This window comes from Gallus gallus, chromosome 2, assembly GCF_016699485.2.
Source record: "Gallus gallus isolate bGalGal1 chromosome 2, bGalGal1.mat.broiler.GRCg7b, whole genome shotgun sequence".
In the NCBI taxonomy this organism is placed as follows: Eukaryota; Metazoa; Chordata; class Aves; order Galliformes; family Phasianidae; genus Gallus; species Gallus gallus.
In genome coordinates, this window is record NC_052533.1 from 116484310 (window position 1) to 116499369 (window position 15060).

Sequence of the window (15060 nt, forward strand, 5' to 3'; positions counted from 1 at the left end):
TCTCAGTGGTGCGCAGTGACAGAATGAAGGGCAACGGACACAAACTAGAACACAAGGTGTTCCCTCTGAACATGGGAAAGAACTTTACAGTGAAGGTGACAGAGCACAGGAACAGGCTGCCTGGGGAGGTTGTGGAGTCTCCTTCTCTGGAGATATTCAAAACCTGCCTGGACATTTTCCTATGTGACCTGCTGTACAGAACCTCCTTTAGCAGAGGGCTTGGTCTAGATGAACTTCAGAGGTCGCTTCCAACCCCTGCAATTCTGTGACTCTGTAAATATTGTCCACAAATACTATATTCTAACCAAGTGCTTGTGTTAATTTGATCATTTATAGGACTGAGCGGGTATCATTACAGTTGCTGAGCTGCTTCTTTCCTGAAGTCACCTGGATTTTGTTGAGGAGCAATATAAAACTGTATTTTAAATTAATTTGTTAATGATGCTCAGAACCATAAAGAAGAGTTTGTTTGGCATGAATGCAGCAGCTCTATTATCTTTGAACCATCATTGAGATCTCATATAGGCAGAAAGACCTCTGTTTCATCTTCCAGGGGGCACTTGTGGATAATGCATTCACCTGCTGAGGTCTGAAGAGGTTTTCCTAATGCGTTATCTCATAGAGATGAATGAACCGCGTACTGTTGAACCAGGAATTCTGCTGGACTGCTTGGGATTCAGATACTGTTCTTTAACTTTGAAAAAATCTCAGATAAATTGATGCCTTTATTTAAATGGTGCCATGAAAATAATAATAAATTTCAGGCGCTGCAAAAACTGCTTAGTATTCCAATCTATAGATGGGAGGGAGCACAGGAAAGGGGAAGCAGTCATCTTATAGTCCCTATGAAGATACTGATTTGGTTGTGTCTCCTGCCCTAAGATCTAGAAGAGCTATAGACTGCTCTTGCTGAGGGCTTGTATCACCCTGTGTGGCACAGAGAGGCTGAATACCAACACCTGCTCATTGTATCCTGCAGCTCTTTTAAATGTGCTCTGGATTTTCTCAGCAGCATGAAGGTTGTGTTGAGTGCTGATAGTACAGCTGGAGCAGACTCTTGCAAACACCTGCAGTTTTACCAGAGGGAAGTTTTAATCTCTCGTCACTGGACACATGCAGTGTCTTCACATATTATTACATAGAAAAGCTTTTCACAAATATCTTAAAGTGCATTTTATCTTTCTAACGTAGCCAAAACAATTTGTTCATAACTCTTTGAGCTATAGAAGTGTGCATACAAATTAATAAATATTTATAAATTTCTGTATAAACACACATATATAAACACACATATATTCATATGCTTCCATAAATATCTATTGGCTTTTGCTCAGCAAGTCTGACAAGCTATATTCTCAGTTTGAATGTGCATACACACACACAGAGGGAAAGTGAGACACTGTTTTTTCTTCTTTTTTTTTCTTTTGACCTTTAAGGAGTAAAGTGTCACATTCATTTATTGAAGGGAGTTTTATAATATATTAAACACAGACAGGGATTTATAAATAGACCCTTTAGAATGGAATTTTTATAACGCATTCATAAGAATAACAGTTCTTGACAGGTAGAAAATCATTAACTATGTCACATGCTTTGCATATGGTTTTAGTTTCAGTTTGTGTTATGTTGGTAAGTCCTGAAACTTTTCTTGTATTATGAGTCTTAGGGAAGTCTGGATGGGAAACCTGCAAATATGCAAATCTGCAGGTTTTTTTACATGAAAAATCTGTTGCACGTTTATTGAGGCCAGCGTTATGGTAAGTCTGCATTTTGTAATAGCACTTGAAAAGAATCGTGAAAACAGAAACTCTAGTTAATAACATTTTGTTGGTTCTGCTTTATTATAAACTAATTCTGTTGAATTAGTTTAGCTTTCAAGGCAGGCTTACATTTCTGTTGGGTGACAGATTCAATACTCTGCTTGCTCCTGTCATGCTAGCTCTTGTGTGTTGAAGACAAGATAACTGCGAGTGATATAAGGCATTCTCTCTGGTAGTATTTAATCGTTCCCCAACTGGTGCACAACAATGTTCTGCTCTTTGGAATGTTCTTGAGGATAAAATATAGGGGGTGTTAAAAGCTGAGATCTTCAACAGAGATTTCACCTGTGAGCAGACATTCATGCTTGGTCTTGATATTAAGACGTAGGACTGTGGGGGATGTGGATTTGTAAGTCTTTGTAAGTCTCAGCTTACCTGATGGCTTTCCATACCAGGCAGGACTGCAGACAGACAGTATGGCAGCTGTGTGAGCAGGATGCGTTTTGGTGGTAGAAGTCACCAAAGGTACTCTTCATGATGTTTTTTCTGTATCTGGATGTACCCTGTAAAACTTCCTTTCTAATTAGGGTTAATAAGACAATAAGATAACTCCTGCTTGTGGAGTACTCACAGAAGTCTGGGAAGGTTGTAAAGATGGAGAAGTCCAATTACCCTTGTTATTCATTACAGGTATAAAATTAGAGGCTACTCTTCACCACTCAAATGTCTAATATAGTATTATTTATTAAATATGAAGCCTACTATACTGCCTTCTTTGGCCATTAATTACCTGCCCAAGGAAATTTCTGTTTGCAGCCTATCATTGACTTTCCTTTTACTGTTGTGTCTTCTACACAAATAGTGAACCTTGTTCTTTTTTGATCTGTTCCAAAAATCATGCATAATGTTCTTGTCATAAAAAGGCTGCACATCCAGTTGCAGACTGACATGATGCTCTTCTACAAAGTAAATACAGGGCTTTTGTTTTCAATTTTATTGAATGAACCCTGCTTATAAGCTATTAAGTTGATTCATACATAAGTTTTCAGCTTATGAAACATTCATAAAGCTCAGTTTATGCTAGATTGTACTAAAGTCAACCTCCCTGAATCTGCCTGTTATTTGGATGTAGTTTCACTAGTGATTTGAAAGAGGCTAGTGATGTTTTGGAGGGGATAAGAAAGGATAGTGAAAGGATACCAGCTGTCCTAACTATGAGATCACCTTACTGACCTTTACTGGGCCAGGATGTGCAACCTCAGTAGGAGATAGACAAGAGACTAGGAATAGCTAGGGCCTAGATTAAATAATAATAATAATAATGATGCTTAGAGACCCAGACCCAGCACATATTTAGGCTGATATGTCCCCACTGTCCTCTTTAGGAACTTAGGAGCCTAGGTTCTCTTTTCAGATTGGTACCTGGGCCAGGATGTAGACAAAGTCAACACAGCTTAGAACAGTCGTTACCTTTCTACAGGTTCATGTGCTGTAAACTGATTGTGTGACCTCATTCCTCAGGGATGGTGTGCCTAAACTCACAAAAATCTGCAGCAGCTGGCCATGGACAATGATGCAATTGCCCTCATGGCATGGCCTGCTGCCCTTGGGTAGCAGGACTGAACCTGCTGCTCTGACACCTCCTGCTTCTTCTTTGGGGTTGCTGCCAGAAGCTTATTTTGTCTAAGAAATGCAAACAGAACCGGCAATGCTCTAATTCTAATGTTTACAGCTTAGAAGAGGTGGAAGTGAATGAGACAAAGGATGTATGTACTTCCTTATAGCTTTTATGATTCACCTGTCAACTATCACTGATCTGTGGAAGGACTAATCAAAGAGATCACAACAATCCTTGCTATGTTAGGCAATCTACAGAGTTTGGACTGTGAACAAATTCCATTTGTGGTAGATAGTGTGGTTAGGTCATCTGCACATAGCTGCTACTGATGCAGGCTGTGAGACGTCTGTCAGTGAGGTGCAGGAGCAGGCCTGGCTCCTTCCATGTCTCCTTCACAGGAGAACCACAGGCCTGTTCAGCACTTTGTTGCTGCACTGGGACAAATGAGCACAAAAGGTGAAACCATGAGGTGCATGCACACGAAGTCAGCCACTCAGATGGAAATGGCATAGTGACGTTGTACTCTGATATGCCACTGTGTACTCAGTACAGGAGTTCTCTCAGCCTTGTGCACAGTGAGTCACATGCAAGTTCGAGTTCTGGGATGGAGTCACTCTTTTTTTCCCATAAACTGGTTTTAAAGTGATTAGAGGTAAGCTTGTTTCTTATTACTTTGCTACAATTAAAAGTTGTCTCAGCAGCTGCTTGATAAGGTGAAGAAACACAGCGGTTGGGAGGGTGGGTGACGGTGGGGTGTTGAGAGGTGCAGCTTCATTTACACTGGTTGTTCACAGATATCTCAGTAAATTCTGTGTTTTGTATGTGAAGTGTGATAATTAAAAAACAAATAAATAAAAAATTGCTGTGATTCAATTCAAAACGCTATTATTGTTGCTGATGATCTTCCTTTTTCTTCTGTTTAGGAACCAGTAAAGAAGAATGACTGCACCAAGTACAGAGACAATCTAGATTTGTGTTTTGCAGAGTAGGCATGCATCAATGAAGTTAGCTTAATATTTCAATCGAGAACATGGGAAAATGGAAGTATTTTTGTTTTGATTCAGTTTTCCATAATAAAAACACATAACCAACTTTTGTCTTCATAAAGCACTACAAACAGGAAAAAGGACACTGCTGTATGAAAGCATTTAGATTTATTCTGACTTTCCTTCACATAAAATGAGGACAGAATGACAACAGTGACAATCTAATGCATGATGAAATTTACCAAATGGAATTTTATTTTTTTACTTGGTGGAATTATAGTTTATATAGCTGATATTGGAGTGGATTTCTGGGTTGCTAGTAAATATTTCTATCAGGGACAATACTTTTGGGCTGTACTGATACTCTGTTTTAGAGGCCTTTCGTCACTAGTAACTCAGATATTCAGTTATCATTGGTTTAAAAATGACTGGAATGGTACTCATCCTGGGAAGCTGGATTGGATTTTTCTAGTTCATTTCTTTCACTGTGGAATTTTTATAAGGTAAGCCTTGTCTTTCTTTGTTTGTTTGTATTAATTTAAAATGAGAAATCATACTGCTTTTAGCCATTTTTTTTAAAGAAATTCCAGTGCCAGCCTGTCATGTTAATATGGCTTCAGGGACACTTGTGTTAACAGTCACTGGTCCACATAAGGAAATGGATACTGCTGCTTATGCTTATGTCAGGTTTTGCTGCAAATGCAGATTTTCATGCAATTTTACTTATCAGTAATAATCCATTTGATTCATTGACCTTTTGATGAGGTTCATTTATAAACAGTTCTTGCTTTACAGAGAAATGCTGTTTTATTAAGAAATGTAAGTACTTAAAGTGATGGTAGGAAGAGAATTCATTTGGTTACACTAAGTAGGTGAGGTAGCTGAAGTAAGAGGTAATCTGTAAATCCAAATATCTATCAATACTTAGTAAACCCCAAGATTTGGGAGAGAAATGAATTGTTGAATACTAAAGAAGGATACTTTCTGTAGGGACTGAGTTAATGGTGATTGGAACCTCTGTTTCCTGACAGGTCCATGTGCAGGAAAACTTAAGATATTATACGTTAAATATTCTTTAGCTTCTGTAGTGGCTATAAAATTATCATTATCACTAAAGAGATCATTATCACTAAGGTTTTACTTTTGTTTTCAAAATGATTTGAAAGGCTTTAGTGAAAAGTCCCTAGGAACTGAATTTTAATTATTTTGTGTAAGTAATGTGCAATAAACACAGGAAGATACAGACTCCTCAGAGACACTTAATAAAATACTTATTTTAAAAGCCTGCTTTACATTTCTATACAAATTAAAGGACAGTAATGAAATGTATATTTGTGTCAATGTAAAACTTCCCCTTGCACACACGTTTTATTCATTTTATGTTATCATGGTTTAAGGAGAATTTTGAAGGTTTTATTCACCACAGTTAACTTTTGCTTCTCAATATTCTTTATTCTTTTGCCCACCAGCTTTACTTTTCTGCTGCTCCTCTTACAATCCTGAAGTCTTAGACTTCACAGAGGAGCATTTACTGCCAAGTTTAATCTTTCTGGTGTCAGGCATTAGAAAAGCTTTACAATACTATATTTTGAAAGAGAAAATATCCCTCTTCAATTTCTCTGAATGGCTTCATGTTCAAATCCATGGGCACGGGTTGGTTCACGTGAGATGTACAAAGATCCAGCCATGGGGATTCTACTGCATTCTGCCTTTTAGGGAGACGTCTCAGGGCCCTCTGCAGCACCCTCCTTTTTGTCCATTTCCAAGACTTTTAAATCTTCATTTTTCAGTTAATCTGAGTTTGTTTCTTCCAAAGGAAATTAAAGCTCTGACCTCAGTTTCTTATAACTGATGATAAATGTTAAACCAGTAACTGCGGTGGCATATGGTAAGCCTCCCTTCTTCCCCTTTCTCTACAATGACATCATTCTCTGTAATCTGTATTTGATTCTGGTTTCACCTTTGGCTTGGTTTTACACACCCAGGTTGCCCCTAAAATCTCCCTCTGATTTGTGCCTATCTTTAAAAACTCTCCTCTTCAGCATTCAGATTGAAGTTCTGATCATCTACAGTTCTTGGTGATGTAATCTTGATTTAACTCTTACATCAATTCATCTATTTAAAACGTTGCTTCTACAGACACATTTTCAATGAATTACTTTATTTCCTGCTTCTTCAATTGGTTACATCTTACCACAAATTTTCCCTGTTCCCTTCATACAATTAGTGACATCTTCTCTTAGTAGTTTGTTATCCAGTAAGCGTAATTTTGTCCTCTGCATTCAGTTCAATGTGGCTGTCTTGGTCCCCTTGTTCTCTATTGGACAAATGGTGTTTTCTCTTAGGCTGCTGCTTCTGCTTGGAGAAAGTTCCCAGGTTGATATATATAACTGAGCCACTCCTCAAAATTCAGTACTGTGATAATGCACACTGTAAGGTGTAAGTTGTTAACAGCAAGCTGACACCTGTGCTTGTACCTTGTATTGTACCCTCAGCTATTATATACTTCCTATTACATTTGTTTTCTTAAGTGCATACATGTACACTCCCCTCCTGTCCCCTCCTCAGTCATCTGATATACCCAGTAAATGTAGACAGTGAGTCTCCCAAGTTTATCTCCATAGTCAATACAAAATAGATATTGTCAAGAGTCAGGTCACAACTATTAAGGTGAGCTTACCCAGAGGGCAGGAACCTATCCTCTCCACCCATCAAAGAGGGAAATGGGGGCTTAGCCAGTAAATACTGACTCAGCCAGTGAACTGAAGATGCCTGAATTTGCAAAGATGTTACAACACTTCACCAAACTCTCTTCCTTCATTTCTTTCTTCATTTCTTCCTTCTCTTATGTCTTTTACACTTCTTCCTTTGTCTTTGAAACAGGGAATTTCACTGTGTTATGTTTGTACAGTACTCAGATTAATAGGAATTCATCCAGTTTTGTTATCATATTGTCAATGCTAAATAATAATTATGGAAGTCATATGAGTATATATATATATATGAATGTATAATATATATGTATATAAAAGAAAGAAATTAAAATTATTCAATATCTAATAAGGCTTTATTAAAACTTAAAAAGAAAGATAACTGACATAAAATTAAATTTTATAACAAATGTTATTATCTGAATGGAGTTTTTAAAGAATGGAGTTCTTATAGTATATATTAGCCATACCAACTAAAATTATTTTCAACCTGACTTAAATAAGTGGGTCCTGCAGATGTTAGTAGAATTGAGAACAGACTGCAGCATAACAGCCAACATTAGGAAGGTAACACAATCAGTGAATATGGAAAAAGGGAACATTTCCCTGGAGCAGCATATGAATCCACTGACTTGTAGAGTTTGCAGCATCAGTCAAGGACACTTGAAGAAGACTAAATTTTAGCAAGGAATAACGGTTCTGTCAGAACAGCAGGCCTTAGCAGCAGCTGCCATTGTGATATTGGTAGCTGCTATTGTACCTCTTGGTGCTTCAAGAAAGGATTGAGATGCCCCACATCTTTAAACAGATGAAAAACATTTTGCTTATCTGTATATACAAATTCTAAGTACATGAAACAATAGAGCAACCTCTTAACCTGGTATTATTTCACAACATTTTAAAAAAAGGTGAAGAGAAAAAAATCAGAATCAATATAGATGATCTTCAGTGGTACTGGTAGTTTAGCACCTGGTAAAACATTCCCAGACCACAAGTGGATCAAAAATGAGTTGTGAAACTCCTAACATGCCTCTAGAAGTTTATGTGTGCAACAAGATCTGCAGAATGAAGTTGTTAGGAAGATATTTAAGGTACAAAGTCAGTGAGGTACAGATAGTTAATTAAAAGTGGAAAGTTAGTACTGTACTTTTACTTACTCATGCTTTCTTAACGCAAATGTATTGCCCCAAGGTATTGACATAGTCACTTCAGTTTCATGGACTTAGCCCAAGCCTTTTGATACTTGGAAGATTAAGCTTAATGTGCAGAAAAGAAGAAATTTCCTTTAATTAAAGATTTACTTAAAGCTGCAAATTGTGATTACCTGACCAGAATTCAGAAGGGATAACTGTTGCTACCAGGTCTCTCTCACATCCTTCCTCCATGGAACTATACATTCTAGCTGGCACCCAAATCTTCATTGGTGTAGTTTGATGAGATGGGACATATGCTGTAGTGCTGGGACTGATTACTCTCTTGGGGAATAACCTTTTCCTAACCTCCACCTGACCCTCTCCTGAGACAGCTCCATGCTGTTCCCTCAGGTCCTGTCACTGTCACCAGAGAGCAGAGCTCAGCGCTGCCCCTCTGCTCCCCTCATGAGGAAGCTGTATTCCTATATTAGTACACCTATTACCATAGCAGCAGCATGTCTCAATCCTCATAAACTCTTTTTGTTACTTCATGGCTTCACACATCACCACTAGTGATCAGTTTATAGCCTTGTTGCCTCCCATGCCCAGACATCCCTTATCATCCTATACACTGCTTTTTCTCCTGTGTCTCCGCATCTCAAGATCTCTGCTAGCAAACCAAAACTATGCTTCTCTATACTATGTTATAATGTCAGTCGTATATCTCATTCAATTTAGAATACCAGATTGTTAGTGTTACGTATGTAAAACTATGACTGTGTGCCACACAAAAATAAACAAAAGCACCAAATGATTGGTCAGAAAAAAACCAGCTTTTTTGTTTTGTTTTGTTTTGTTTTTCTGCAGCAAGCCCAAGCTAAACCAATTTTGGTTACACAAAGAAAAATAAGGTTGCAGGCAGGTCAAGAAAGCTTCACATAGACTAAGCCTGACAAGCAGAACTCTCAAGGCCTTGCAAAGCCAGCACAAAGCTTATGGCCTCCTACAATGACAGTGCTGTGCTTCAGTTCTAGCCTACAGTGCACAGCCACTTGAAATCAGGTAACTGGTGGAAGAGAGCAAGCATTGCTTTGCTTCATGATGAGGGAGTTGGCTGGCAGTAGGTTATTGGCAGTGAGAACCCATTCCTCTGGAATTGACGCATTTCATCTCTCACAGGTAGAACATTACCCACCTCCCCTGGCTTGCAGAACACTAGTACTATGAGCCAGATCATTCACCAGGGGCAAGTGTGAGCGACTCCATCAAGTACAACAGAAATACCATAATTTGCAGCAGCAGGATTTCTGGTCCTACATCATGTTGCAGCCACCATTCTGTTTTCCTAAACACAGGTGTAAAGATTACAAATTCCGTGTCTTTTTGAGTTTTCAGTTCTTTTAGAAGAAATTTTCATTTAGTCTTAATGGAAAATAAACTACAACTGTTCTAAAAGTCATGCAGGTGCAATCATTTGCTGAAGCAAATGACGTGTTTATGTAAAACTACTCAGATAATAGAATCTGCAGTCCCAGGAGATCCATCTGTCTTGAAAGTAATTTTCTGAAATTAAAGTCTTTGTGACTATTTAGAAAAGAACACTTGAATGGTTTTATTTATTTATTTATTTTTGCTGAAATCCTGTTGTATGTTTGTAGTTCATCAGATATTATCCTTGGGGTTTATAGACCTATACGTGCTGGATGTTCACAGCTGGGTATTCACTAATACCTTTATAAGGATACAAAGAAAGTAAATGAGTATGTTTGAGAGAGTGAGAAGAGCTGCTGAGGGAATTTTCAGAAATTTGGTGTCTTTCAAAAAATAAAAACCCAACAAAGTAATACTTGTAATGTTTATTCAAGCAAGTCTTGTTCTCTTCTAGTGGTTTTATGTTGCATCAGTATTACTGGGCATAAACGAATATCTGATATAACTGACACCAGTCAGATACTGGTCTAGATTTTATCTTAGCAGAAGGTACACTCAAAGATAAAATATGAATGGAAAATGAAATGGAAAAAGGCTTTGTTAGACAATATACACTTATAGAACTGGATTTTTAAAAAACATGGTCTAACCAAGTCTCTCTCTCTTTTTTGCTTTTTAAATAGATATTGGTTTGCCTTGAAGTATGGCTGCCAAGCTGCATTTAGACAAGATAGCAGTGGAGATGTATCAGAAACAGACCCTCCCAACATCATTCAGAAGCAAGCTATTGATGTACTGACCGATATTAACATGCTCAGGGTATTCAAGACTTTTCTTGAGACCACACCACAGCTCTTTGTTCAGATTTATGTACTCATGGAATACAACAACCATAATTTCTACCAGTGTGAGTATTTCTTTCACTGTGATTTGAAAGTTGAGGATCTTACCTAAAAACATAACTTGTGTTATTGGATAATATTTTAAACATATTTTGGTAAATGTATACTCCACTGTATAATTGCTTTGCATTTCATTATAATTTCTGTCTGGAGAGATCAGCACTGTTAGGTAGGGTTCTTTGGTAGTCCATGAGTTGACAGGTACTGTGATAAAATGGTCAGATGAATCTCATCTTAAACACAAAGGGTCAAGACTCAATTTTAGATGCCAACATAACAAACATCCCTGTCTCAATATCAGTTGCCCAAACTTAACTATTTATGGGCTTTCTACAACACCTTAAGAGTTTCTAAGTCATCTGTGTGTGCAAATGACAAACACAATGCACAACATCTATGAGATGAGCAACAGCAAGAGATCCCAAATAACAACAGATGTCTAGATTTATGCAACTAAACTGAGCCTTAAAATTAACGTGTCTTGTTCAGGAGCATAGAGGAAATATGAAGTTGGTATGAAGATAGTGCAAAGAAAGCACAAACTTGTCCAAACCTTCAGAAGTTCTAATGTAAAAGAAATTCCTTGTCTTAAGTCTAACATTTGTTTTTGTGTTTTGTTTAGATGCTGCCATTATTATTTCATTTTGTGGTATTTCCTTTTCAATGGTTGATTATCAAATATCACTACGAAAATCTCTGCCTGATAAAGAGGAATTAGAAGCGCTCCCCAAGTTAGTGTATCTCTTCTATAAACTGCTTACCATCACTTCTTGGATACTCAGTATTTCACTGATCACTCTACTAAGCGTTAGAAGTTCTGTAATTGTGCTGATACTTCTTTGGAGCTGCGGCTTTGCCTGGACTTTGAAACAGCACACAACATTTTGCAAATCCAAGGAGATGGAATATCTGTACAGAACTGTTGTTGGAATCATTCTCCTTTTTACTTTTTTTAACATAAAGGGGAGAAAAACAAAAGCTTACATTTCTATTTATTATGCTACGCACACCATTGTAACTGTAGGCATTTTGCTTGTATGTTTGTTTTGGAAACCTGCTGTTATAGAGAAAGTACATCTTACAATTGTGAGTGGCTTAGCTGTTATCAGTTTGGTGTTAGGTCTTATTTTTCTTGCTGTTTATTACAAGTATTTTCACCCCACCACTTATTGCAAACAACGGACATTTTTCGATGAAGTTGATAGAAGGGGAGGAGACAACATGGAAGTTGGTAGATTTCAAAATTTCATAATGCAATGAGCAGTATAGGTTTTGGTGTAGACTGCAAAGCAAACGCTGCAGAGGGTGCTTCTCTGTCTTTGTTTCTTATGTATTTTTACTAAGTAGCACATAATGTATTAGAGTTATCAGCTCTGAATAACTTTTCCATGATGTTATATAAATTGCCTTTATAACATGAATATTTTTCTACATGCTAGTCAGTGTTACTTTTGAAAAGGAATCAATTTATCCATCCAACTCAATTCACTGTTTTAGTTTTTAGCAGTGCAAATAAAACATAGGAAAAGCTAAAAGCTAGTCAAATGAAAGTTAGCATTACCGATGTGTTCTGTTTATTTACGTTAACTCTGTTAAAAGCAAGGCTTACTTTTCTTGCTGGAAGGAAAGAGAAGTGTATTTGAAATATTGAGGGGTGGTGATCCGTGAGCTGGCTGTTTCTTCCCATTACTGTAAGAGCTGCAGTTTTTATACAGATGAACATAGGTACAAACCTTACTGCCTTCTCCTTAAACATCCCATGAAGAAGAATAGCTTTGATTTATGACCCAATCACTGTCATGCCACAAGAAAACATGAGAAGATATTTTAAAGCATTTTATCTTCTAGGTGTTTTAGTGACTCCTTTACTGCCTTTGTTCTGCTAATCTTTCACACACCCTTTATTTAGGAGTGATGCCAGTTTGTTGTTCTGGACTATAATAGCAGCTTGAGTGATTTATTGACAGCAATACATGTCTCAGAAATATAGGAAGAACTATCCTCCTTGAAGCTTTCCTATCCTCTGAGCTACAGGATACAACACTTAAATGCTGGTTTCCACTGAAGGAGGAAGCTATGCAAAGTATGCAGTGGTACAGCTTCTTTTGTCTTTGTCACCAGCCGCAGCTTCTTCAGAAATAAAACCTAAGGTGAAGCCTCTCAGAGCTGCTGGGTTTTACATCTGAGCTGTGAAAAATGGGCTTTTTCTCTCCTCCAATGATTCACATTTGCTATTAGTGTAGCCACAGGCAAAGGGAGGAATCAGTGCTTGAGAAAAGAGACTAAAGATGAGCGCAGCTGATAAACTTTGCCAGGAACAAAATCTGTTAGAATTATTGATTGACAGCAAACATCTCTGAAACTCTGGGGGAAGGGCTGATGCTTCGGTTGATACTCAGGGTGCTGAAGAGTTGTTTTCTGTGCCTTTTGTCCAGACTGCTGACCGCCCTGTGACTATTACTCTTCCAGCCTAAGCAGAGCTCAGTGAAGTTTCTAAACATTCCCTTCCTGTTGTGCTGTCAAATAATTGCTTTCACAGTTCTCTTCACAACACCAACCATTTACATCTCCTTAATCCTGGTTGAGGGAATTAATTTCTAAGTGCACAGTATGGACCACATCATTTGACTTTCTGAGGATGCACGTGAAAAAGCAGTGTAGTAAGAGGAAATTACTTCTGAAAATCCCTCATCTCCAACTTAAAAAAAAACCAAAAACACAACCTATGAGACTCGAGCAATAGTTTTCCTTAAATAAATATATAAACCAACACTTTTTTCTACTCTGGAGAAGAGATTTATTTGCCATGCAAATGCTGCAAAAGGAAGAGAAAGGGCGTAAGTCTCCATCCTTCTGCATATACCATCTTTGTCCCAAGTTCTGTTTCCTTTCTCTATAGCATATTTATTACTTATGCTGGTGCTTTGGCAGCAAAATACATGGTTTTAGGATGAATTTACTACTTCTTTCACACAAAAATAAATCCTAAATAATGAAGACTAAAATACCTTTATTTTTGTCTATACTTCTGTTTCCTCTGAAGTAATAAGAAGGGACTATGGAAAGCAGGGTAGAAAAGTGAGAACTTTACCTTGCAGAAAAATACATGTATTTTTTTCTAACTACTACTTGGAAGAAGACCTCAAATCTTGCACATTATCTGGGAAGCAGATCTCTGGGGAAACATGAGCTTCTGAGAAACTGAGCATCGGGCTTTCAGCCCTGGGGCCTCCAGGTTGTCTGCCTGCTTGCCAGATGCTAGAAACGTGGAGCCTTAGTTGTGCTGGAGGAAGGTCAGTTTATGCTGAATCAAAACAAATTTGTCCTGGTGACTTTTTTTTTCCCCTCCCTTTCAGCAAACTCACAAATTCCAACTGAAAGTATTTCATTGTCATATCTCTGTCTGACTCTTAACACTCATTTTTGTTTCATGGAAGAAAAAGTGCATGGTTTGTGGGTTTCTCTTGCTCTCCTTTTGCGTTCTCTTTATGTCTCATCATTCCCTCTTCTGAGCTACAGAAGAGGATTGCTATATGGAAGTTAAATTTGGCAACAAAGGGATCTATGTTGTAATTTATATCACACTAACACACACACCTTATACTTAACTTTCATTCCCCATTTCATGCTTGTGCGTTCTTGGGGATCTAAGTTCATTCTTATTCTAAACTTTGGAACAGATCCTTTGGAAAGCCATGCAGGTTCTTTTCGTAAAGCTTAAACAGACCTTTGGTGCCCTACCACAGATATTGAACAATCTCCATTTTGCCACTATCAGTCAGAGGGTCTTAAAGAAAAGTGAATTCCTGTCAGCACGTCCCTTGTAGACTTTCTTTTTTTCCGCAGTTTGAGTACCCTCCCTTTCTTCTTGACCTTGCATTCAATATTTTCTCTTAATTAACAAATTCAATGTCTTTGAATACATTTGGTCATCCTAATTCATTGTAGAAGGGAGAGGGAAAAGCAAGAAAGCACATGGATTGGTTATAGACACATTTCATACCGTCAGAGGCCACTTCAGTCAAAACAAATAAACCCCCACTTCACCAAGGTGTAAAGTTCAAACAATAGATATTACACACGTCCTTTCTGTTCCCTGACTACTCTTAAAATTCAGCTGCCACTCAGTTTATGCATTGTGCCTGACCTTGTCATTTTAATCTAACTGCAAATTGAAAACAAATGTCTTTTCTTTCTTTTATTTAAAGAAAAAAATTTAGGTCCATTACATCTTACAAGAAGTATTTTAATAAGTTAAATAAAAACAATAAACAATTTCTTCCTGTTTTGACTACTGTCAGGCCTGAGTAAGAGGGACAACATTCAACAGAATTGTTTTAATTATCCTACTAATATTCAATGTGCCGTTTGATGGCATTGGTGAGCTCACCTGATGTACCACAGATAGTACTGATTTATGAAGCCATAATTGGGGTTCCAATAAACATTTGTCAAAATAATGTATTCATTCAAACCAAAGTCTTCTTTATTTATTCATATAAAAGAGCACTTAACTTTC

At 37.6% G+C, this 15060-nt stretch overlaps 1 protein-coding gene across 5 annotated transcripts; it reads left to right on the plus strand.

The window, feature by feature from the left end:
• Window positions 1-1607: 1607 nt before the first annotated feature.
• XKR9 (XK related 9) lies at window positions 1608-13546 on the plus strand. Of its 5 annotated transcripts, XM_040685736.1 has the most exons (5): window positions 1608-1757; window positions 2216-2285; window positions 4302-4867; window positions 10323-10546; window positions 11164-13546. In XM_040685736.1, the coding sequence occupies exons 3-5, from the start codon at window positions 4593-4595 to the stop codon at window positions 11799-11801; spliced, it is 1137 nt and encodes a 378-aa protein (XP_040541670.1). In that variant the 5' UTR covers window positions 1608-1757; window positions 2216-2285; window positions 4302-4592; the 3' UTR covers window positions 11802-13546.
• Window positions 13547-15060: the final 1514 nt, after the last annotated feature.

Coding starts and splice junctions, on each gene's coding strand:
- XKR9 (XM_040685736.1), top strand. CDS start 4,593: ATGATGAAATTTACCAAATGGAATTTTATTTTTTTACTTGGTGGAATT. Junction 4,868..10,322: donor CACTGTGGAATTTTTATAAG/GTAAGCCTTGTC, acceptor CTTTTTAAATAG/ATATTGGTTTGCCTTGAAGT. Junction 10,547..11,163: donor CAACCATAATTTCTACCAGT/GTGAGTATTTCT, acceptor TGTTTTGTTTAG/ATGCTGCCATTATTATTTCA.